The 26319-nt window shown below is 45.9% G+C and overlaps 1 protein-coding gene across 2 annotated transcripts in view; it reads right to left on the reverse strand.

The window, feature by feature from the left end:
- ECPAS (Ecm29 proteasome adaptor and scaffold) overlaps positions 1-26319 on the reverse strand; it is a 318939-nt gene that overhangs the window by 258276 nt on the left and 34344 nt on the right. For both annotated transcript variants that reach the window (XM_030193760.1, XM_030193758.1), the window contains exons 2-3: positions 6685-6815; positions 1856-1972 (exon numbers count right to left, since the gene is read on the reverse strand). In XM_030193760.1, the coding sequence (XP_030049620.1) occupies positions 1856-1972; positions 6685-6815 (248 nt within the window). The remainder of the gene's footprint in view (positions 1-1855; positions 1973-6684; positions 6816-26319) is intronic.

A 26319-nucleotide genomic window follows, 5' to 3' on the forward strand; every position in this document is an offset into this window, starting at 1 on the left:
TTCTCCAAGTCTCCTGTACTTCAAATGTAAATTGGCAATAGCTATTATCATCATCACCTGGCACCGATCCTTACACCTTCCACACAGTCCAAAACCCAGAAATGTGACACCTGAGCATATAACTTGACTGTCTTTCATTATGAGGAGGAAAGCTCTTCAGACCTTACTTTAGTTCCTCCTTTAATCTTCTTACTGGACATCCTGCCAACAGTAATGAATTCTGAAATTATATTTATTGTAATATATTCTGTCATCCTAGTATACTAGAGGGAGAAGTTCTCACACATTTCATTCTGTCACCTCTGGAGGTTTTACTGCATGATTCTGTCCCATATTTTACAGGGCCAGTGACCTCCACTTAGTCTTTGGGAGCAGTATGCCAAGTCACCCATCCCAGACCCACCTATATGTAAAATTATAAACTATTACAGTGTAATACTGTTGAAGGGAAAAATCACTGGGGAAAACTACAGAAGAGGCAAGGGGCTCTGGGATAAGAGACTAAGAGTAGGGAGGGCAGAGTCTCCAATCACTGGCTACAGGAACATAAAAGGTCAGCATACTAATCCAGACGGCGTAGCAGGAGGAGTGGGGAGGATCAGAATCAGGGTCAAACCGATCAAGAAAGTAAGAAGCAACTAAGGTCAGACCTTTGTCAGCAGGAGGTTGACTGGTATTCTCCAGATGAACTAGTGGATAAATGAATTGAAAAAACTGATTGTAAATAAAAGGAAGCCGAGATCACAGGAGGGCAGAACTCGTTAGGTATTCTGTATCTAAACTTTAAGAAAAGCTAGAATTTGCAGAAACTGAACAGCAGCAATAATTAATACTGGCTGGGGAAAGAAACTGCTTTGCTTGCTTCTATATGTTTTTAACAGGTGGTAATCAGAAAGCAAGAGAGTGTGCTGGGACTGTACAATAGAGACCGTTATGCCAAGTTGGAAGTGGAACAATTTGATTTCTGAAGTGAGCAGAGTACTTGATCTAAGGTCTGATCAGAAGGACAAATTGTCCAGAGCAGAGGCGTTGCTACAATATACACATACATATGTACATTTATCTCTTTTGAAAAAAATGCTCTGGTTTTATTCCCTCCTTCCTAGTGTAACAGTCTTGTGTGATCCTCATTTCTCTGGCTGGTAAGTCTCAAGACAAGCTTTCTGTACTACTCTTAAGTCAGGAGGGGATACCACTCTGTACTGGTAATCATCCTCTTTCCATCTGCATAATTTCACAAAGTGCCCACATCTTACCAGGCAGGATACAGTGCTGTAGCCGATTCATAAAACTGGCTCAGCCTGAAAAAAAATTGCAACTCACTCTTGACAATCTGAAAATGAATGTTAAACCCTTAAAATTCTAAGAACTCTAATTTCGCATGGTTTGCACTATTAGAAGACAAAACAGAAGCAAGCTGGGAAACTGGAGATGGTGTGGTGAGTCTCAGCATATAAAACATTTAAAAGAAATATCAGTCATATTAAGGTGAGGGAGGGAGGGAGGGAGGATCCAATGATGAGAGTTCAGAGCTGTCAAATGCATCACTCATATTCCTGCCTTTGGCTTTCAATCTTCAGGCTGTTAGGGCAAACAGGCTGCATCAACCCACCCCCACTCCTACTCCATTCCAGACTTTGAATGTATGAACACACAGATTCAGCAATGAATAGCTAATTTGTCACTACAGACACTCTGGGCATGGCTTGATTACACTGGACCAAAATAACATACAAACTTTTGTTTAAAATCCTTGAGTGTTACAGGTCCAGGTGACCTAAGTCATTAAAGAAAAGAGTTAAACTAAAAACAGCCTTATGCAACATCTGCTGCTTTCTAGCAGAGCACTACTCACAGTAACAAATGACACTGCAGCCGGGTCCTGGTACTGCACCAGCAGAGTCTCTACTGGTAGCTGTATTTTTGGACGACTTTTGATCCGTTTGTTCAGATGGACCAGCAGCTCCATGACCTGGAAGGAAAACAGTTGGCATTTAATTGCACTAACTCAAACATTGTGACTTTTGGGGGTATGCCCCATACAAGAGAAAACAGGACAAATTAAAAAAAAAAGACAGTCACACTTTCCTGCATGGCAGAGATATATAATCCTGTGTGGAGCATTTTTTAAAGAACATCATTTGTATAGCTGAAGGAGCGATGATATGGGCTCAAGAGCTAATGTACATCAAAAATCAGAGCCTGCAATGAAAACATTTTTCTTCACGATCACAGTAGATATCAGAACTCTGCCTAACTGTGAAACCTTAACCAGGCGGAAGAGAGTTGGGAGAACACAACTGCTAGACAAACAGTGGTCCACAGATAAATGTTATTACAGTTTGGAAAATAGCAAATTACTAAACACAGAAGTCAAGGTAAGGTTTCTGCAAAATTAAGATTTTAAGAACAGGAACTATGTCAAAGTCTTTTCCCCCACTTTCTTCTTATGCCATTTGCATTGTGCTAAAAGAGCCCCCTCAACCAGAGCTCAAAATAACCTTATTCATACTGAGACATTTTTAGTAGAAAAGTTAATACAGGGCTCGACAGATCCCAGGCACAAGGTCACCATGGCGACTTGAAATTTGCCCCGGCACCTGGGACTTTTTTTGCCCGTTTTAAAGCATTTTCAGCTGACACTTTCAGCAGCAGGAAATTCTTCTTGCAGGAACTCTCGAACTGGTTTCTAATCCAACCTCTTTCACGGCTGCATCCATCCCTTGCATATTCACAAGTTTGCTACTACTCGAAGAACAAACCAATAAGCATGGGGCCTTTCAGACTCCAGCATGCTTCCAACACCATTTTGGTCCTGCCCTCTCTGAAACCATACGTCTGAACGCATCAGAGGGGGAAGTACCGAAAGGGTCCTGGAAGCGCACTGGAGTCTGAATGTCACAGTACTTACTGTTTCGTTTTTCAGTGAGCAGTAGCAAACTAGAGAGATGTGGAGTGGGGGAATGGAGGTGGCCCTGGAAGCAGTGGAGGGGGCAGGGAACAGCAGCAGATCGGAAAGCAGTGGAGGAATGGAGGCAGGCAAACAAAAGAAGGTATGCTAATGGTGGTGGTATGGAAAGAGGTGAGAAGGAGATACAGTGTGCACCAGCCTGGGGGAGAGCAGGAGATGGTGCTATCTGGATGAGCCCGCAAAGGAAATATACTGCAGCTGTACTTAATTTTCGAAAGGGCGACTATAATAAAATCAGGAAATGGTTAAAAAGAAACTAAAAAGGATTGGTTGCAAAGGTTAAGACACTAAATCAGGCATGGATGTTATTCAAAAATACCATCTTGAAAGCCCAGTCCAGATGCATTCCACGTATTTGTAAAGGTGGAAAGAAGAGAAAACATCAGCCAGCATGTTTAAAAAGTGAAGTAAAAGAGGCTATTATAGCCAAAAGATTGCCCTTCAAAGAATGGAAAAGGACCCAAATGAAGAAAATAAGAAGCAACATAAACACTGGGAAGTCAGATTCAAAGCAATGATAAAGAAGGCTAAAAGAGAAAATGAAGAGAAACTAGCCACAGAGGCTAAAACACACAGTAACAACTTTTTCAGGTACATCAGAAGCAGAAAGTCCTTTGTCCTTTAGATTGTAAGCTCTTTGAGCAGGGACTGTCCTTCTGTGTTAAGTTGTACAGCGCTGCGTAACCCTAGTAGCGCTTTAGAAATGTTAAGTAGTAGTAGTAGTAAAGTCTGCGAGGGAATCTGTGGGACTGTTAGATCACGAAGGAGGAAAAGGGATGTTCAGGGAGGACAAGGCCGTAGCAGAGAAACTGAATGAATTCTTTGCTTACGTCTTTACAGAAGAAGATGAAAGAGATCTGCCTGTACTGCAAATAGTTTTCAAAGGTGATGATGCAGAGGAACTGAAAGAAATCTCAGTGAACCTAGAAGATATACTGAGCCAAACTGACAAATTAAAGAATAGTAAATCACCTAGACCGGATGGCATACATCCAAGGGTACTCCAAGACCTCAAGCATGAAATTACTGATCTGCTGTTAGTAATATGTAACCTGTCGTTAAAATTGTTCATAGTACCTGAAGATTGGAGGGTGGCCAATGTGACATCGATTTTTAAAAAGGGCTCTAGGGGTGATCCAGGAAATTATAGACCAGTAAGCCTGACATCGGTGCCAGGCAAAATAGTGGAAACTATTATGAAGAATAAAATTACAGAACATGTAGACAAACATGGTTTAACGGGACAGAGTCAGCACGGGTTCAGCCAAGGGAAGTCTTGCCTCACCAATTTGCTTCATTTCTTTGACGGCATGAATAAACATGTGGATAAAGGTAAGCCAGTTCATGTAATGTATCTAGATTTTCAGAAAGCTCTTGATAGACTTACCTCATGAGAGACTCCTGAGAAAATTAAAGAGTCATGGGATAGGAGGCAAGGTTCTGGTGTGGATTAGGAATTAATTATTAGACAGAAAACAGAGGGTAGGGTTAAATGGTCATTTCTCTCAATGGAGGAGGGTGAACAATGGAGTGCCGCAGGGATCTGTACTGGGACTGGTGCTATTTAACATATTTATAAATGATATGGAAATCGGAACGACGAGTGAGGTGATTAAACCTGCAGATGATACAAAACTATTCAAAGCTGTTAAAGAATGTGCAGACCGTGAAATATTGCAGGAAGACCTTAGGAAATTGGAAGACTAGGAATCCAAATGGCAGATGAAATTTAATGTGGACAAATGCAAGGTGATGCATGCACATTGGAAAGAATAATCAGAATCTAGTTACCTGATGCTACGGTCCAACTTGGGGGTCAGCACTCAAGAAAAAGATCTGGGTGTCGTTGTAGTAGATAATATGCTGAAATGTTCTGCTCAGTGTGCGGCAGCGATCAAAAAAGCAAACAGGATGCTAGGAATTATTAGGAAACGGATGGTGAATAAGACCAAAAATATGGTGAATAAGACCAAAAATACTATAATGCCTTTGCATCGCTCCATAGTGCATCTGCACCTTGAGTATTGATTTCAGTTCTGTTCGCCATATCTCAAAAAAGATATAGCGGAATTAGAAAAAAGGTTCAAAGAAGAGCGACCTCTCGTATGAAGAAAAGCTAAAGAAGTTGGGGCTCTTCAGCTTGGAAAAGAGATGGATGAGGGAAGATACAACTGAGGTCTACAAAATCCTAAGCGGTGTAGAACGAGTAAAAGCAAAAACCTCAGACTCCTTTTAAAGTCAGGAGAGTGAGAACCACAAACCCCAGTCAGGCAACGAGAAGGGGTTGAAGGGGGAGGGACCTGGCACCACCAGGTGTGCACCCAAGTGCCAGGACCGGGACACCTCAGACCCCAGAAGCTCAACGAGACCCAGGGGACCAGGCCAGGAGCCAATCAATCCAGAGCTGCACAGATATGACCATCCACCTGCTAGATAGAGAGAATACTGAAGTTAATGTGACTGCACATGACCACATATAGTAAACATCTGAAGTTCTCTCTATCTCCACCTGCTGGTAGAGGGACATAACCCACAAGTCTCTGGATTGATCTGTGGGACGCTATGGAAAATGCCCAGTGCGTCCTGTTCCTCTGTAGATATTTTTTTCATGCTCTAGCAGCACCGAGAAAACAAAAAAAGCCTGTTCTCTCTCCCTTTTTATTTTTTTTTTTTTTGAGGGGGGGGGGAAGGAGGGTGAGGAAGGGAAGTCAGCTAAGGGACCGGAAGGCAAGGGGACATGGGGTGAAGCAGGGACTCAGCACACCAGTTATGCCTACAAAGATGGCTGCAAGCAAAACCAGTCACCCCCAGACTCAAACTGGCTAGAGTGAAGCCCAGGAGTAGCCCTAGAAAAACTGAAGAATCCAGGAGCTGGTGAGAAGCTGTTCACCACCTGCTGGAGATAGAGATATACTAGCTCTTGGAGGGTCTGGTCGTCCAGTATCACTCACTACATCTCTATCGCCACTTGCTGGTAGATGAACACAACCGACCAGTTACTGGATTCATCTACTGCCTGTGCTAAGGAAGTTAGTCTACTGTTGCCCTCCATATTTATCCCCAAGTTTTTCAAAAGTCAGGTAAAAGAAGACACGAGGAAGAGAGAAGGAGAGAAGTTGGGCATATACTGTAAATTCTCATCATCTACCCAAAACAGGCAACACCTCAGCTGGGTACTCGTTCACTCATTTGGTATTTACCCTCACATAGAAGGTAATTTTAAAAATTTTAACTGCATAAACGTTATGTATATGTAGATGAAGACCTGTATGTCACATTGCTATGCATACCTACATTTCAGTATAGGTGTGCATACTTTCGCTTTGAAAATCACCTCACCAAACTACATGTACCTCTTTCCAAAAATGTACGCACAAGTTCAAACCATGTCCCAACTCTGCCCTTGGAAATACCTCTGCTAATCATGAATATTTTTTATCCATATATGTGTGCTCATTTTCAAAGCACATACTTCCATAGTAACCTATGAAACTTTGCAAGTCTAAGTACTTTGAAAATGAGCCTCAGTCTGAGCTAGCTTACAAGAATTTAAAAAAAAAACCTCTGTTGCCAACTGACTGCTAATAGTGAATGTAAAATATACTGAAGCAAAAGTATTAGTGAAGAATTAAAATGAACAAATTTAGGAAAAGAGAAGCCAGGGAAATCTTCACAGTTTCTTGAATTAGAACAGGAGGAAGAAATAGACTTACCTTTTTCCGCACTCCTTCCTGTGTGCTTGAAAGTTTTAATAAAACAGGAGGAAGGAATTTGGATATGATATCCTGTAACTGCTCATCTGTTTCCGCATGTCCAAGGCGCAAGAAAACACGCTCAAGCTGATCTATTTAAATAAAAAGACAAATAACATCAGTATCAAAAGAAAAATATGCCCTCAAAAAAATTAGTACTTGAAAAATTTTTAAAAGGAAACCTAATGTGATGTTTGCTTTATTTGCTGTATTGTGTCTAAGTGTCATCAATAAAAATCTACATATAAAAAAAAAAAAGGAAACCTAGTCATCGTGGGGTAATTTTATCAGGAACATTTCATGCATTCCATAAAATGGTCCCAAGTGTTACATGTGCAAAAACATTTATGTGACCCACAGGAAGGTACTCTGGGGCAGAGTTTGGGGCGGGGCACAGGCTGAATCACAATTTATGCACATTCTCCTGGATTCTATAAACTTGCATGCTCAACTTTATGCTTAGCAAAGTTATATGTGCATGTTATAAAATAAGGTCAGTTGTGCATGTAAATTAATTTAATAACAAGCTGATAATTGATGTTTAATAAGCAATAGGCTACAATTTGAGTGAATGCCTTCAAAAAGGCGGTAAATAAATCCTAATAAAATTGGCCTTAATTGGTGCTAATCAGCAGTTACTGTAGGGGTATTTCCCTGTGTGTCTCACCTTGCTGGTCTTGGCCTGTATAATCCTATGACATCAAGATGGCGTCTGTCCCCTATGACCTGCACAGTAGTGATTTAGCTAATTCAGCTTACTGGAAAATCACTAGCAAGTCATGTAACATCCAAGGACATTCTGTGGGCAAACCAGCCGCCCCTCCCCCCCCCCCTTTTATCTCCCTGAGAAGCTGAAAGGGAGTGAGACATGGCTCCAGCTAGCCAGGGGGGGGGGGGGGGGGGAGGAGAAACAGAAAATGCATACCACAATGTAACAACTTGAATGTCAAGAACAATGGACTCTTCTTGCCATGCAGTGAGCTGAGGAAGATCCAGATTGGGCTCCTGAGTCACCTGACCGAGAGGTACGGGAAGAGCGGGAACAAGGAATCCTTGGAAGAAGGTGGAGGTGGAAAGAAGACCAGAGTGACCTGATAAGGTCCTCATCTGATGAACTGTGTATCTGGAGGAAGTATTGTGGTTCAGCTGTACCTGCACTGAGTGACCTGTGCCCTCCCTGTCTGCTGCAGAGTTCCAGTCCTAGCTCTGACTAAGACTCGCTGCAATCTCAGCTTGAGTCTGGGAAGTATCCCGTGCAACTCCCGAGAGACTGCCACGAAGGTCAGCCTGGTGAGAGACATGGTGATCTATTTCCTATTAGTCTGGGTTTAGTGAGTGGTAATTACCTGAGCAAGAGACCGGGTATAGTCATACCGTGATCAGGAGATAAGCTGCTAATAACTGTACTACCTCGTAACATAGTGTAACCTGACCAGTTGTGTAATTTTATCTGGTAACCAGTAAGAATTAGTGTTTCGTAGTGTGAAGTATAGTTGTAATTTTTATCAGCCAATAACTTTGTATTCAGCCAAAGTTTTGCCAGAGATTTATTTTGTATATCTTTTTCATATATCTATAATAAAGCTAATATATATTCCATCTTGCTTTTCCAGTCGCATTCTTCTCTCTCAGAAGTAACTGTATAGGTTCCAAGGTTTCCTCCCCTAGACCGAGTACAGAGTAATTTGCTAGCAGATAGTTCTGTTTGGGGAACCTAGGCGACGGATAATTTAGCTGTGATAACGATCCTACATTACACCATTAGACAGTTTTCTATAACATGCACATGCACCTACTAGGGAATGTGGCCATGGGAGGGGCATGCTTAGCAGTTACAAAACAACTTGCTTTGCCGAGTGGTAAGAGGCCTAAACCGGAGCCGAGCACACCACAAATGATGGTGTTAACCTTCAGACTCTCAACTGGATCTTCTTATATAGGAAATGCACTCCTTTAAAACCATTATGATTGAAAAAAATGGAAGCTACCAAAACGGTACGTTCTGAAATTGAATCTTTTAATGCTCAGTTCCCTGAAATTCATAAACAAATCAACTTGATAGAATCTGAGTCGAGCGGCCTGAGAAATTCAGAGTACTAGATAAACATGACAAAAATATATGCACCTTGCAAAGAGATCTAGAAGACTGTCAAATAGGAATCGTCATTGCACCCACACAAGCGAAGTGAGATGCTGCTAGAACTTTAAGCTAATTGGTGGTAGGCAGCGTCCGCACCAGGCTCCGTCAGATCACCCACACGTGAGAATACAACTGGCCTGCTTGTCCTCAGAGAATAGTTCATATGTTTTGCATTACACTGTTTTGCAGATGCTTAAGTAAAAGGGTTTTTTTTTTTTTGTTTTTGGTTGTTGGTTTGTTTTTAATTACGCTCTCCAGGATGTTTCCAGGTTTATGTCTGCTCCATTCTTCTAAAATAGAACAGTCCAAAAATAGAATAAACTAATTTCACTCAACTGCCCCTCAGTTCAAAACAAGAGAAATATGCAGGGAGAATTATATTTTAGTATGCCAGTGTTTAATAATGAAGAATTTGAACCTGCACAGAATGCAAGATTAACTCTGGCCATCTTGTTGGCAGACTGGATGAACCATGCAGATCTTTATCTGCTGACATTTACTATGCTACTATGGAGGGCTAATAGAGGACTTACTTAGATCCAAAAATCCAGCCTCTGCTATACCATGTTAGGCCTATGAGAAACAGGAAGCTGGAATAGCTTGCTCAAAGCACCACTTGCTGCAAGCACACTTCTCAATAAGCTAGTATCAAAGCAGTTGGTATTAGAAAGAACCATGCTAGCAAGTGTCTTGTCTGCAAACTGGCACCCTGACCAAAGATCAAGCTGCCTTCAATAGTGTGGCGAAATGGTGAACTTTCCAGCATATTAATTTTAAGAACATTTCATGAAGTGTATTTCTCTAGTTTGGCCAGCAGGTGGTGCATGTTTTATGTTTAAAGCTACCTGTTACAGAGAAATGACTGTTCCCTCTATAGTTTAATACAGTGGTTCCCAAACTTTCTCAGGCCAAGACACCCTTAGTGTATCAGTAATTTTTCACAGCACCCCTAAGTCTAAAAACACACCATAACAAAGTGTAATAGTTCTGCTTATTAAAGTAGTTAGGTCCAAACAATTAAACCGAAAAATATTTTATTCTTAAATAACCATAATTTGCTTTTTCTTTATTCATACTACTTGACGTTTTATTCTTTCACTTCTATTGACTCTGACAAAGTAGGATTATAGCCCTCTTCAATAAAATAATTTATAAACTGTATCTCCATGCTATTCTGGCGTCTTAACTGCTCCTCTTCCTCCCCCATCGCCCGATATCTGTTCCTCTCTCCCCCCCCCCCCCCCCCAGGACCGGCATCCGTTTCTCTCCCCCCCCCCCCCCCCAGTATCCGTTCCTCTCTTTCCTCCCCCTCCCCCCTGCCGGCATCTGCTCCTCTCTCCCTCCCCTGTCTACCTGCAAGCCATCACAAACAGCGACTCCAGCCTGCGCCAGACCTGCAGGCTTGCCTCGTCTACTTTTACTGTGTCCCCGTCAGTGTGGTCAACTGCCTTCCTCAGAATCACGCTTGTAAAGCTACCGAGCAGAGCTCAGCTATGATTGTTACCTAGCCTGTCTCGCTCCTAAAAGGGCAATCCTGATTGGGAGGCAAGGAGTGAGGCTCTCTGTTTCCCAATCAGGATTGCCGAGAGAGAGAGAGAGATCTTTATTGAGACCCTGTGAGCAGTTATATTCTGTAATCTGTGGGCAGCTATATTTCCTGTACTTCCCAGGCACTATCCAGGTAGTGATAAAATTATTCAGTTACCTGTTATTTTTCTGTTATTTTCCATCTGTTTTTATAGTTCACTGTTCAATATTTTTATGACAATAAACCTTTAGTTTATTGCCTCTGCTTGTCTGGACTAAGGATCCTGGTGGTTTGTGTTTTGGGGTCTGTGGGTGCTTTCTAAGAACTGTGGGACCACTGACAATTTGGCCCCAGCGTCCTAGAAATCACAGGGGAATATCTTGAGAGCAGGAGACTCGCCCAGAGGCAGTTGGGCCCAGTTGGTGGGAGGAGGGTGCTAGTGTTGAGCACATGCCCAGGTGCAGGTGGACCTGAGCTGTGGTGGGGTCAGACCCTATAAGTGGCCGCAGGATTAGCCCCAGATGGGTGGCTAGGCATTTCGTGACAAACAGTATTTATAAATCTAAGGCATTGTTTACAGAACTGAACATGTTAGCTCTTGTTATCGCATACATTCTTGCATGTTATAGAGTCTGGCCTAAATAAACCTATGTGGAGGAGTAGCCTAGTAGTTAGTGCAGTGGACTCTGATCTTGGGGAACTGAGTTCGATTCCCACTGCAGCTCCTTGTGACTCTGGGCAAGTCACTTAACCCTCCATTGCCCCTAGTACAAAATAAGTATCTGAATATATGTAAACCGCTTTGAATACAGTTGCAAAAACCTCAGAAAGGCGGTTTATCAAGTCCCATTTCCCTTTCCCTATCTTTAACCAGGATTCCTGTAACTAATAAATCTCCTGGAACTTGTTACTTGCCTTGTCTGTATATCTTGACTACATAATCCCCGTTTCATGATTCTTGTATCTTATATGTATCTGTACAGAACTATGTATAGGTAAACAGCTAGAAAAAAGTTTTAAAAGGTGAGATTACAATAAAGTAGCCTTCATTGTTTGGAGCTATAAAGCGTGAGATATAAAGGAAATATTACAAAAACATAGTAGAGTGATTTTGTAGTAAACTGCAACAAATATCTCAAAAACTTTGAGGTTCATGGAGTCTTACCCAAGGTTACACACTACTTAATATCTCCACTCAAAACAGTGTATACAAAAAAATAAATAAATGCATCCACCTTTATATCAAAAGAAGGAAAAAGCCTCTGAAATTTGTATTCAAGCACTATTTAGATCATTAAAATGCTTTCAAAAACCAATCAGCATAAAAAAACATTCCTTTAAATACCAAAGAGCGATAGACTTTAAAAATGTGAAAACTTCTCAAAGCTTCCTTAAATATGTCAGTTGTTTTCCGTTGGCCAGCATTCACAATGTCAAACTGCTACTTCAGGGAATATCATGGACCTTAAACATTTCTATTTTCTTGTGCTCAATCTTTTATCACTATTGACACACTATTTTGTATCAAACCATTACATTGTCTTGAAAATCCTGTTTCTTTCCATTGTATGCCAGCAAAGTATGCCAGTCACCTTTTACTGTGACTGAAGCTCCTGTTTAGGAGAAAAACTGTAGGACAAATCACTTTAAAATATATATTTTTTTGCCCAGTTTATAAAGTGCACAAAACGAAGCCTCATGATTTACAACTGAATAGGATCCATCCAAGTGAACTAGAAATGGTGTAAAATGGCCTTTACTAAATCTTTATTTTTCTTAGCTGATAGAGCCATATGGATGCCAGTTAAGGTGTTAAAGATTGCTCAGGACATTCAAAGTAAGTGCTGATGCTGTAATACAGAAGTAGGTACACTCTCCCATATGATTCTCACATATCCCAATTTAAGATGATTTTGGGACACTAACTGGGCCAGCTCAAGAGATTGTGGTGTCCTCAGTCATCTTTTGTATGAGCACCCACCTGCCCCTCCCCCCAATTCCCTTATAACCAAATGAGCTCCCAACCAGACAGCTCCCCCCCCCCCCCCCGCTGCATATCTTGACTCACCCTACATGTCATGGTCGGCTGTGTTTTGACTCACCCCAGGTGTCATGGGAACAAAAGCAATTCCAACTCACTCTTTACCCTGGTGGCTGCCTTCTTCAAAATGGTGCCACTGACCCTTCTCCTTCTCTCACCCCCTAGCTCTCCCATTTCCTATCTCATTCCTTCCTCAGCCTCCTATTTCCTTTCATCTACTCCCTGTTACAATTCTACCCTCTCTACTCACTATCCTCCTCTCACTTATCTCCTTGACACTACCTACCTCTACATTGCCTCTCACACAGTTCCAACCCTCCCAGCATCTCCTCTCCTTCTACCCTTGTAGCCCAGCATCTTCTCCCTCTCTGCCCCTCCCACCCTTATAGCTTGACATCTCCTTCTCCCTTTGCTTCCATCCCTCCCCTGCATCTTCCTGATCCCTTCTATCTTGCCCCATGCCCCTCCTCCGCATGGTCCAGCATTTCTCCTTCACTTCCCTCTCTCCCCACCATAATCCAACATCGCTCCCTCTACTACTTATTTCTATAGAGCTACTAGACGTACGCAGCACTGTACACTTGAACATGAAGAGACAGTCCACGACACAGCTTACAATCTAATTAAGAGAGACAACAGGACAAACAAGAGATAAGGGAATATTAAAGTGAGGATGACAAAATAAAAGTTCTGAATAAGTGAATAAGGGTTAGGAGTTAAAAGCAGCGTCAAAATGTGGGCTTTTAGCTTAGATTTGAAGACGGCCAGAGATAGAGCTTGACGTACCCTCTCTTCCCTCCCATCTCGTCTCTCTCCCTCCTTTCCACCCCCCAGGATCTAACATCTCTCCTCTCTTTTCTGTCCCTGAATCCTCCCCCCTTTTCCCAGGAGATTGCTTGAGACTTTAAAGGGTGCTCCCAAAGACTTTTTGACTTGAGACCTTGTAGGATGCTCTCAAAGACTTTTGACCACTTTTTGACTTAGAATATTATGCTGGCACAATTACCCCAGGAGAAACTACTGAACATTACAAAGCTAGCCAGACTTGTGGAAGGAATTCCTAGCCTCTAGGTGATGAATCATAACCCAGCAAATGTCCAGTTTGTGCAAAGCCTTAGCAATCTCATCCTTCTTTCTCTGGGAAAAGCCAGTAGGGAGATGGATTGGTTGAGATGGAAGAACAAAACCACATTGGATTGGAAAGATGGAACTATGTAGAAAACAAAGTGTCCACTATGAATAAGTATGGATCCCTGATAGAGAGGGTCATATGGTGGCTAGGAGAGGCCAATTACTATGGCTCTGCACATGCCAACAGCCCTGGCCCTGAGGGCTTTAAACAGAGACCACCTGAGGTAAAAATAAGTAGGCCACAGATGGAAAAACAGAATGGCACTGAAGGGAAAAGGGAACAGGACTTGATATACCGCCTTTCTGTGTTTTTTACAACTACATTCATTCAAAGCAGTTTACATAGTATATACAGGTACTTATTTGTACCTGGGATAATGGAGGGTTAAGTAACTTGCCCAGAGTCACAAGGAGCTGCAGTGGGAATTGAACCCAGTTCCCCAGGATCAGTCTGCTGCACTAACAACTAGGCTACTCTACTAAAGAAGAAAAAGACCCCAGAAACAAAACAATAATAGAGAACAAAAGCCACTTGTGGAATCAAATGGATTTTATTGCCAGCGTCAACAGTATATACACAGCAACCCAACACGGCTGTGTTTCAGCACAAACACTGCCTGCATCAGGGGTCTACACACTCTCACAGTGGTTGCGTTTCCAATTTAATGCAAAAGTGAATACTGGTCAAATCCTTAGTCAACTGGCCACTAGGACAGGTGCTTAGTATTTGTCTCCAAAATCAATACCGTGATTCTGAGAGTGTATAGACCCCTGACACAGGCAATGTTTGTGATGAAACACGGCCATGTCAGGTCACTGTGTATATGCTGTTGACACTGGCAATAAAGTCCCTTTGGTTCCACAAGCAGCTCTTGTTCTCTACTATTGTTTTGTTCCCATTGAAGAATTTATGCCTTGCTCATAAATGCCCTCTGTGCAGTAATACAGTGGTTGGATGGAGTCTAGGAGATGCTCACTGATCTGGTCTCACCATTCAATTAGACCTTCCCAACATCAACTTGACCAAGGAGCCTGACAGAGATCACTACTGCTGAGGCAAGATGTCTCCGAAGAGGCAAACTGAAGGGAAAGGGGGGCAGCTGGGAAGCTACTGGGATGGGGGGACGATACAGCCATTTATGCTTTCCCTTAAATATAGTATGGTGCTTTCCCTTAAATATAGTATGGTGAGGTGTCTTGTTTTGTGCTACGTTTTTAAACGGATACCCAACTGACATTCCCTAGTGTAAGCTCTTCTGAGCAGGGACTGTCCTTATTTGTTAATTTGTACAGCGCTGCGTAACCCTAGTAGCGCTCTAGAAATGTTAAGTAGTAGTAGTAGTAGAGCAAGGAGTGAGATTTAGCTGGGGCTTCTTGTTTTACTATTATTATGCACAGAATTATGGGCTGTATTTAAAGTTGTATTTTATTATGCTGTAAAAGCTTCTTGAAGCAGTCCCAAGGGGTTGAAAATATAGGATACAAGTATAAGTTTAGCTTAGAGTTTCTCCAGTTTTGTGTCTAAGGGATAAATGTTTGATTCAGAGATCTGTCAGTTGTACAACAACAGGCCCTTACCTGAAAATGCCTGGCATGAATCCAGCACTTGCTTCACTATCCTACAGAGGGATTTAGTGCTGCTATTCATAAAATCTAATAAGAAAAACCCTGCATCTGATTTTGATGTAATGAGCACTTCCTATCTCCACCCACAGATTTAGGTTCTGATCCATTATCAGAATGTAGTACAAATAACCACAGATCTCTGCACTACAGTACATGCTGTAATGTTGCCAGAGGGGTATAACGGGAGGGACATCTTGCCAGAGGGTCAAATACTGTCTGCTGGCCTTCTGGGACTATGCAACCAAAAGGCTGAAGGGCAGCACTGCATATCTGATTAATCTAGCACTAGTGTACATGGCACAGGGGGGGGGAAAAAAAAAAAAAAAAAAAAAAAAAGATTAATATCCTGTATTGTTAGCCCAATAAAAAAAAGTTGTCATTTTCATAGAAAAGAAAATGACACCTTTTTTATTGGGCTAACAATACATCTTTTGATTAGCTTTCAAAGGTAACCCTTTCAGATGGGAAATACAAATGTTGACAAATATTTCTCACATAACCTACCCCTCCCTCTTCCTGCGAGACTGTCATTGAAAAAAAAAAAAAAAAAGTTCAAAAAATAAATAAATTTATGTTTACCTGTTCTAAGCCACTCAGTATTTTGTAGACATCTATCATATTCCCAGTCAGCCGGCTCTTTTACAAGCTGAAGAGTCCTAATTTCTTAAGCCTTTCCTCATAGAGGAGTTACATCACCTTAATCATTTTGGTCGTCCTTCTTTGAAACTTTTCTTATTCTACTTCATCTTTTTTAAGATATGGCAACCAGAACAGCACACATGTGTGGTCGCACCATGAAGTGACACAGATGTACTGTATTATAATATTCTGTGTCTTATTTTCTATACCTTTTCAAATTCTTCCTAGCATTCTGTTTGCTTTTTTGGCCATCGTCACAAACTGGGCAGAAAATTTCAGCATACCGTCCATGATGACACCTAAATCTTTTCTTAGGTGCAGACTCCTAGGGTGGAACCTTAGCATGAAATAACTGATTTGGATTATTTGTCTCAATGTGCATCACTTTGCAATTGTCCATATTAAATATTTTCTGCCATTTAGATGCCCAGTCTTCTAACTTCCTAAGGTCTTCCTGCCCAGTAGCTAACAAATCTAAATCCCTCCACCCTGCACCATTGTCTCATCCACATATTGAGACTTCAGAATGCTGTCTGCCTCTTGGGTCCTGGTGTGAAATGGGGAGCACTTCTGAAAATGCTATCCTGGAGGCTCTGTATTTTAGCTTTCTACCTAAGAACCTAAATTTGGCTTTCAGAACCTTCTTCCCACATTTTCCTATGTCACTGGTACCCACATGTACCCGGACAGCTAGGGTATGATACATACCTGTAGCAGGTGTTCTCCGAGGACAGCAGGCTGATTGTTCTCACGACTGGGTGACGTCCGCGGCAGCCCCCACCAACCGGAAAGAAGCTTCGCGGGACGGTCGGCACGCAGGGCACGCCCACCGCGCATGCGCGGCCGTCTTCCCGCCCGTGCGCGACCGCTCCCGCCAGTTGAATGACTAGCAAAAGATGAAACACACAACTCCAAAGGGGAGGAGGGAGGGTAGGTGAGAACAATCAGCCTGCTGTCCTCGGAGAACACCTGCTACAGGTATGTATCATACCCTTTCTCCGAGGACAAGCAGGCTGCTTGTTCTCACGACTGGGGTATCCCTAGCTCTCAGGCTCACTCAAAACAAGAACCCAGGTCAATGGAACCTCGCAACGGCGAGGAAACAACAGAAATTGACCTACGAAGAACAACTAACTGAGAGTGCAGCCTGACCAGAATAAATTCGGGTCCTGGAGGGTGGAGTTGGATTTACACCCCAAACAGATTCTGCAGCACCGACTGCCCGAACCGACTGTCGCGTCGGGTATCCTGCTGGAGGCAGTAATGTGATGTGAATGTGTGGACAGATGACCACGTCGCAGCCTTGCAAATCTCTTCAATAGTGGCTGACTTCAAGTGGGCCACTGACGCTGCCATGGCTCTAACACTATGAGCCGTGACATGACCCTCAAGAGTCAGCCCAGCCTGGGCGTAAGTGAAGGAAATGCAATCTGCTAGCCAATTAGAGATGGTGCGTTTCCCGACAGCGACCCCTAGCCTGTTAGGGTCGAAAGAAATAAACAATTGGGCGGACTGTCTGTTGGGCTGTGTCCGCTCCAAGTAGAAGGCCAATGCTCTCTTGCAGTCCAATGTGTGCAACTGACGTTCAGCAGGGCGGGTATGCGGCCTGGGGAAGAATGTTGGCAAGACAATTGACTGGTTAAGATGGAACTCCGACACCACCTTCGGCAGGAACTTTGGGTGGGTGCGGAGCACTACTCTGTTGTGATGAAATTTGGTATATGGAGCATGAGCTACTAGGGCTTGAAGCTCACTGACCCTACGAGCTGAAGTAACTGCCACCAAGAAAATGACCTTCCAGGTCAAGTACTTCAGATGGCAGGTATTCAGTGGCTCAAAAGGAGGTTTCATCAGCTGGGTGAGGACGACGTTGAGATCCCATGACACAGTAGGAGGCTTGATAGGGGGCTTTGACAAAAGCAAGCCTCTCATGAATCGAACGACTAAAGGCTCTCCAGAGATGGCTTTACCTTCCACACGATAATGGTAAGCACTAATCGCACTAAGGTGATTCCTTACTGAGTTGGTCTTGAGGCCAGACTCTGATAAGTGCAGAAGGTATTCAAGCAGGTTCTGTGCAGGGCAAGAACGAGGTTCTAGGGCCTTGCTCTCACACCAAACGACAAACCTCCTCCACTTGAAAAAGTAACTCTTTTTAGTGGAATCCTTCCTAGAGGCAAGCAAGACCCGGGAGACACCCTCAGACAGACCCAACGCAGCGAAGTCTACGCCCTCAACATCCAGGCCGTGAGAGCCAGGGATTGAAGGTTGGGGTGCAGCAACGCTCCGTCGTTCTGCGAAATGAGAGTCGGAAAACACTCCAATCTCCACGGTTCTTCTGAGGACAACTCCAGAAGAAGAGGGAACCAGATCTGACGGGGCCAAAAGGGCGCTATCAGAATCATGGTGCCGCGGTCTTGCTTGAGCTTCAGTAAGGTCTTCCCCACCAAAGGTATGGGAGGATAAGCATACAGGAGGCCGGTCCCCCAATGAAGGAGAAAGGCATCTGACGCTAGCCTGCCGTGTGTCTGAAGTCTGGAACAGAACAGAGGCAGCTTGTGGTTGGTCTGAGAGGCGAAAAGATCCACCGAGGGGGTGCCCCACTCTCGGAAGATCTTGCGTACCACTCTGGAATGGAGCGACCACTCGTGCGGTTGCATGACTCTGCTCAGTCTGTCGGCCAGACTGTTGTTTACGCCTGCCAGGTATGTGGCTTGGAGGAGCATGCCGAACCGGCACGCCCAACGCCACATCCCGACGGCTTCCTGACACAGGGGGCGAGATCCGGTGCCCCCCTGCTTGTTGACGTAATACATTGCAACCTGATTGTCTGTCCGAATTTGGATAATTTGATAGGACAGCCGATCTCTGAAAGCCTTCAGTGCGTTCCAGATCGCTCGGAGCTCCAGGAGGTTGATCTGTAGATCCTTTTCCTGGAGGGACCACAGACCCTGGGTGTGAAGCCCATCGACGTGAGCTCCCCACCCCAGGCGAGATGCATCCGTCGTCAGCACTTTCGAGGGCTGCGGAATTTGGAATGGACGTCCCAGGGTCAAATTGGTCCGGATGGTCCACCAGAGCAGTGAAGTGCGGCAACTGGTGGAGAGGCGGATGACATCTTCTAGATTCCCGGTGGCTTGGAACCACTGGGAAGCTAGGGTCCATTGAGCAGATCTCATGTGAAGACGAGCCATGGGAGTCACATGAACTGTGGAGGCCATATGACCCAGAAGTCTCAACATCTGCCGAGCTGTGACCTGCTGAGACGCTCTGGTCTGCGAAGCCAGGGCCAGGAGATTGGTGGCCCGCGCTTCGGGAAGGTAGGCCTGAGCCGTCTGGGTATTCAGCAGCGCTCCTATGAATTCCAGAGACTGGGATGGCTGGAGATGGGACTTTGGGTAATTTATCACAAACCCCAGCAGCTCCAGAAGTTGAATAGTGCACTGCATGGACCGGAGGGCTCCTGCCTCTGAGGTGTTCTTGACCAGCCAATCGTCGAGATATGGGAACACGTGCACTCCCAGCTTGCGTAGGTAGGCCGCTACCACCACGAGGCACTTGGTAAACACTCGTGGGGCAGAGGCGAGCCCAAAGGGCAGCACACAATACTGAAAGTGCCGTGCGCCCAGGCGGAATCTGAGATACTGTCTGTGAGCTGGCAGTATCGGTATGTGAGTATATGCGTCCTTTAAATCCAGGGAACATAGCCAATCGTTTTTCTGAATCATTGGCAGAAGGGTGCCCAAGGAAAGCATCCTGAACTTTTCTTTGACCAGGAATTTGTTCAGGCCTCTCAGGTCTAGGATGGGACGCATCCCCCCTGTTTTCTTTTCCACAAGGAAGTACCTGGAATAGAATCCCTGCCCTTCCTGCCCGGGTGGTACGGGCTCGACCGCATTGGCGCTGAGAAGGGCGGAGAGTTCCTCTGCAAGTACCTGCTTGTGATGGGAGCTGAAAGACTGAGCTCCCGGGGGACAATTTGGAGGCAGGGAGGCCAAATTCAGGGCGTATCCGCACCGCACTATTTGGAGAACCCACTGGTTGGAGGTTATGAGAGGCCACCTTTGGTGAAAGAATTTTAACCTCCCTCCGACCGGCAGATCGTCCGGTACGGACACTTGTAGGGCGGCTATGTTCCCGTGGATCCAGTCAAAAGCCCGTCCCCGGCTTTTGCTGTGGAGGCGCAGGGGGCTGCTTAGGCGCACGCTGTTGACGAGAACGAGCACGCTGGGGCTGTCCCTGTGCCTGACGAGGCCTTCGGGCCGGCTGGTTGTACCTACGCTTCGCAAAAGAATAGGGTGCAGCCTGCCGGGCCCGGGAAAAACGTCCACCTGTGGAGGTGGATGCTGAAGGCGCCCGGTGGGAGAGCTTGTCGAGAGCGGTTTCCCGCTGATGCAGTTGGTCCACCATCTGCTCGACCTTCTCACCGAAAATGTTATCCCCCCGGCAAGGGACGTCAGCCAGTCTCTGCTGGGTGCGGTTGTCCAGGTCAGAGGCACGCAGCCATGAGAGCCTGCGCATCACTATACCTTGGGCCGCAGCACGAGATGCCACGTCACAGGTGTCAAAAATACCCCTGGACAGGAACTTTCTGCACGCCTTCAGCTGCCTGACCACCTCCTGATAAGGCCTGGACTGCTCCGGCGGGAGCTTCTCGACCAGGTCCGCCAGTTGTTGCACATAGGTCCGCATGTGAATGCTCATATAGAGCAGGTATGACTGGATGCGGGTCACGAGCATGGAGGATTGGTAGGCCTTCCTCCCAAACGAGTCCAGAGTGCGAGACTCCCGCCCCGGGGGCGCCGAGGCGGTATCCCTCGAACTCCGTGCCCTCTTGAGAGCAGAATCCACGACCGCTGAGTCATGGGGCAATTGGGGCCGCATGAGCTCTGGGTCAGAGTGGATCCTGTACTGGGACTCTGCTTTCTTGGGAATGGTGGGGTTAGTTAATGGTCGCACCCAGTTCCGGAGCAGCGTCTCCTTCAGGACATTGTGAAGCGGCACCGTGGAGGACTCTCTAGGTGGTGATGGATAGTCGAGGACCTCGAGCATCTCGGCCCTCGGCTCTTCCACAGAGACCACGGGGAAGGGAATGCTTATAGACATATCCCGCACAAAGGAGGCAAAGGAGAGACTCTCAGGAGGTGAGAGCTTCCTCTCCGGTGAAGGCGTGGGGTCCGAGGGAAGGCCCGTAGACTCCTCTGAGGAGAAATATCTAGGGTCCTCCTCTTCCCCCCACGAGTCCTCATCCTCGGTATCGGACATTAGCTCATGTAGCTGAGTCCTGTACCGGGCCCGGCTCGACGTCGAGGCACCGAGGTCTCGGTGTCGTCGAGCAGTGGACTCCCGCGCCGGCGGGGACGGAGCTCCCTCCATCGACGTCAACGGGGACTCCACCTGCGTGGCGGTCGAGACCGGCACCGCAAGCGGCGGCGGTGTCGACAGCCCCGGCGCCGGGCTAGAGCTCACCGGCGCCAAAGTCATCGGCGCCGAGGGCGCAAGCACCCCCGGCGCCGGCACAGCCTGGCGCATCAGCCCTTCCAGGATCCCCGGAAGGATGGCTCTGAGGCACTCGTCCAGGCCCGCTGCCGGGAAAGGCGGTGGGGCCAGTAAGGGTGTCGGTGCCGGAAGCTGCTGGGGGCCAGGAGACGGCACCGAGGTGCCGGAACCCCGACGCGTCGGTACCTCCACAACCGACGGAGACCTCTCCTCACGACGATGACGCTTCGGCGGCGTCTCCTCTCCGACATCGGGATGCACCGAAGGCGACCGGTGACGACGCTTCTTGTCTTTCTTCCGATGCACGTCACCGGCGCCGGAGGGCATGGAGGAGGAGGAGGTCGATCCCCCTCGGTCTCGAGGTACCGGGTCAGACAGGGTTCGGTCCCGCGGCCCACGAGCTGAGGGCGTGACCGGGGCCGACTGCCCACGCGGCCTCTCACCACTCTCACCGGAAGACCGGCGGGCCGACGGGACCTGTTCTCCTGGGGTCGCTGCCATCGGTGCCGATGTCTCGGGCATCGATACCGGTACCGAAGGGCCGGGCGTCGATACCGATGCCTTCGAGGTCGACGTCGAGGGGCCGGCGCAAGTTCCAAAAAGACGGTCCCGCAGAACTTGCCTCGCAACCTGGGTCCGTTTCCGGAGACCGAGACACAAAGAACACGACTTGAGATTGTGCTCCGGCCCGAGGCACTGGAGGCACCAAGCGTGGGTGTCGGTCTGCGAGATCGGCCGGCCGCAGCGACCACACTTTTTAAATCCACTCGGGACCTTCGAGGACATCGACGGAAAAATCGCGTCGGCGAAGTCAAAGTCGTCAATGGTGGCTAAAATCACACCACGAAAAACAAACGACCGAGCGGCCACTAGGCCGCAACGTGGCGTCCCCGCTGGAAGCGAGGGAAAAAAGGGAGCACGTGTCCCACACGCGCAGGGTTTCTTTTTTTTTTTTTTTTTTTTTAAAAAAGGAAACCGGGCGGTAACTAAAACCGAAAAACAAAGTTAGAAAAAAACACGATCAGCGTATACGCGATCGAACGATCCGGCGGCTGAACAGAGAGAGCGCAAAACACGACTCTCTCCAGGCGCGGAAAAAAAGGAACTAGCGGGAGCGGTCGCGCACGGGCGGGAAGACGGCCGCGCATGCGCGGTGGGCGTGCCCTGCGTGCCGACCGTCCCGCGAAGCTTCTTTCCGGTTGGTGGGGGCTGCCGCGGACGTCACCCAGTCGTGAGAACAAGCAGCCTGCTTGTCCTCGGAGAAGGCTCCTTCCCAGTACCATCTAAAATCTTATCTAGGTAACACATGAGATCCACTATCTTCGCACCAGGCAGGCAAGTAATCAAGTATCCTTATGTCCACCAGCCAACCAGCTATCTATATGCCTAATGATTAGATCTCCAACTAATATGGCCACCCTGACCCTTCCCTCTTGGGCAGAAGTCCCTGGAGGCACATCCTCAATGTGAGAGGATATTGTATCCCCTGGGGGGGCAGATCCTGGCTACAGGATCACTTTCTGCCTCTCTAAGGTGATGCTTTTTTTTTTTTTAGGTGACCTTTATCCTCCATGGCAACAGAGATAGGACTTCTCTATTATGTCTCTGTAGGCTCTTCTATATACCTTTGTCTGCCTCAGCTCCTCCAAGTCTACTATTCTAGTTTCCAGGGATTGGACCTGTTTTTCAAATACTAGGAACTCTATGTAAAAGACTAGACAGCCCCCATCTCGTTGACGGACTGCTATCTGCATCTCATTATTGATAATTTCTTAAAAGGAGTAGGTATTTGTAGACTGAAGTCCCCTACAATTGTTAGTTATATTCTAGACTATGCTAATATGAGTTTTTAAAAAACATTTTTATTATTTGTATTATCTAGAGGCCTAAGTAGAGCTAACTACTGGCTGACAGAAATGCCCTAATGAACTTTTCAGCCTTCTGATTAGTTCAAGGGCCTATAAATAATCAGCATCACAAACCTATGCGCAAGAAGTTTTCGTAATGCTGCTATTTACCCGCAGAATAATACTGCAGCACATGCACGCTGTCACTTTCATTCTTCTTGGACATGCATATAGTGCTAGCAGTCCTCAGAGTCTGGTATGCTCGCTCTGATCAGCGCACAAGTTCTGCATACTTCACATTTGCATCTGATTAACTCATTGCATCAGCATGCAAACCTTAATATTATATTTACATTAGAGGTGGTGCATTCAGCCCTCAGTGCAAGACTATGAAAGCTGGCACCAACAATAGCTCTCACTGCCAGCCAGTTGGGATATGTTAAATTTCTAAAACAAACAAATTGTAGCTGAATTAGGTTAATGGAGAGAGCGTCTGCCCAGTAAATGCAGATTAAGTGATTTAAGGTCACTTTGATGGCTGTAAACTGGCCAGTCCATCACTTCTCACTGGTACTACTTTATTCTAAGTACAGGTTAATGAACTACCACAAAACCACACACTCACATGACAGAACACAGAAGGGAAGTCTTCCAGAAGCAGACACTAGCAAATGCCTATATACACAAAGGCTACTAATGGCACAGCTCGGATTAAGAGGTTCATTCTGCCATCTGTTTCCCCCACCCCACCCCAATAGGCCCTTTGAACATGTATCTTAAAATGTTTGGAAATCATGAACAGTACTGTCCTTGTTTATGATTTCTTCCACACTTGATATACCGCCTTTCTGTAGATACAGTGCCCAGAAGCTTACAAGCTTTCAGGCTATGCTACATTTTTAGTGTCACCACAATAATAATCATGACTGAAATTACTGGAAATTGAAAGGCAAGATGAAGTAGATAAAGAAAACAGTGTTAAAAAATTGAAGTTAAGATCAATGGGAAAACTGTGCGCACTCCAGTCTACAGACTATAAAACTGTCAACAGGCAATTTCTCCTATCAAGGCTTGCTGAAATTTATGCCAGCGCTTCCCAAATTGATCTCTGTGACCCCATCAGCCAGCTGGCTTTTTAGAACATCACAATAAAATAGGTATGAGAGGATATCACTGTGGACATCCTGAAAATCAGCATGGCTGTGGGGTGTTTGCAAAGTCCTAGTTTAAGCACCATCATATTGCCCAAATACACCGTGTTTACAACAGCACTATGCCGATTGAGATAGTCACTCCCACTTTTCTGTCCCACCAAATCCACTTCATCCCTGCAGTCCAGCCCTTTTTCTCCAAAATTGTGGATACAAACATTCCCTAGGAGTGAAAAAGCTACGACGCTAATATTAGCAAAGGGAAACGGAAGCCATCAGTGGGACACCGAGTTTGTATCTTCCCTCTCCTGTCAGAGCCCTACCCATCTGCTGAAGCAGCACCAGTAGACACAGCATTTGGGAAAAAAAGGGGGAAAATAAGCACTGATCTCATGGTGCTAGCCAGGAAGGGATGGAGAGTAAAAATTTGATCTTAGCTTATGAACTATAAATGGCCTTGCTCCTTGAAATACAAAGATCAAGCCCTGTCTTTTTCAATCTTGTCTGCTAACTCAGTACTATTTTATAAATCCCAATGCTGGAATGCAGGTGTACGTTCTACATAAGGATTCAGATGCATCTTGTTAACAAATGATGGGGCTCAGCACAATAATCAGGGCACAGAAACGTATACAAAATGAAGCTGCCAGGCATTATGGCTTCAACACCAAGTTATAGCTCTAGCAATCAAACTTCAGCTCCACATTCAGAGAATTAACCTAGCATCTCTGTGCCAGACCTAAGCCCTGAGAAAGGAGACAGGTCTGTCAGATGAGTGGTGATGCGCTGACAGTAAAAGAACAAGACAATTAATATCTGATGCCAAGGTACACAACAACATAATCATGCCAGTTCAGATGTCACCCAGATAAACAAGGTCTGTGTTACAAATTAAGCAATCTAGGTTGGATTGTTAGCTACTTGCTGTAGGCACATGAAATGTACAAATATCGTGGGCAGTAGGAAAATTACAATACTTCAAGAGGAGATGTCAAGCTACAGATATGACATTCTTGGAATAACAGAAACGTGCTGGACAATGTCAGGAGAAAAGCAAGGTAGCAAAATGATGGTATATGGTCAGGAAATGAAACCACACATGAAGGTAAAATTATGAATCATACCTGATAATTTTCTTTCCATTAATCATAGCTGATCAATCCATAGACTGGTGGGTTGTGTCCATCTACCAGCAGGCGGAGATAGAGAGCAATCCTTTTGCCTCCCTATATGTGGTCATGTGCTGCCGGAAACTCCTCAGTATGTCGATATCCAAGCTCCATCCGCAGGACTCGGCACTTAGAGAATTACACCCACAAAGGGACACTCTGCCCAGCTCACCACCGCCGAAACGGGGGAGGGGAATTAACCCAGCTCATCCCCACACAAGTGGGGGAGGGGAATCCGTCCAGCTCATCCCCGTGGAGCGGGGGAGGGACACCACACCCGCCAATGCAGGGGGATCTGGCTTATCCTGCAACCGCAACCGCGGGAGGAGCTGACTGACCCTAACACCGCCGAAGCGGGAGGGGTACAAAGCTGCCCTACAGCCGCACGAAGCGGGAGGGAACGCCGGCAGAATTTATGTCTCAATCCAGCCCCGTAAAACGGAGGGGAGAGGAATGCAGCAGCTCACTGTAACACAAAATCGTCTCAACTCCTGAAGAATCCAATTGAAAAAACTTGAACACGAAGTCCTCCTGAACAGGAACTGAAGACTAAACTTGAACCTGAAATGCAACCAGAATATAAACAGTACAGATATCTGGCACCAGGCCCGGGAGAAAACTCCAAAGGCGCCAACCGAATGGCTCTGAGTTCCGGGAGGTTGATAGACCACTCTGCCTCTGCAGGGGACCAGAGCCCCTGCACTGTCCTTCCCAAGCAGTGGGCTCTCCAGCCCCACAAAGAGGCGTCCGCTGTGACGAAAACCCACTCCGGAGTCACAAGAGGCATTCCTGCGGACGGCTTGTCTGGCCTCAGCCACCAGCTCA

The sequence above is a fragment of the Microcaecilia unicolor genome, chromosome 2 (genome assembly GCF_901765095.1).
Source record: "Microcaecilia unicolor chromosome 2, aMicUni1.1, whole genome shotgun sequence".
Taxonomy (NCBI): Eukaryota; Metazoa; Chordata; class Amphibia; order Gymnophiona; family Siphonopidae; genus Microcaecilia; species Microcaecilia unicolor.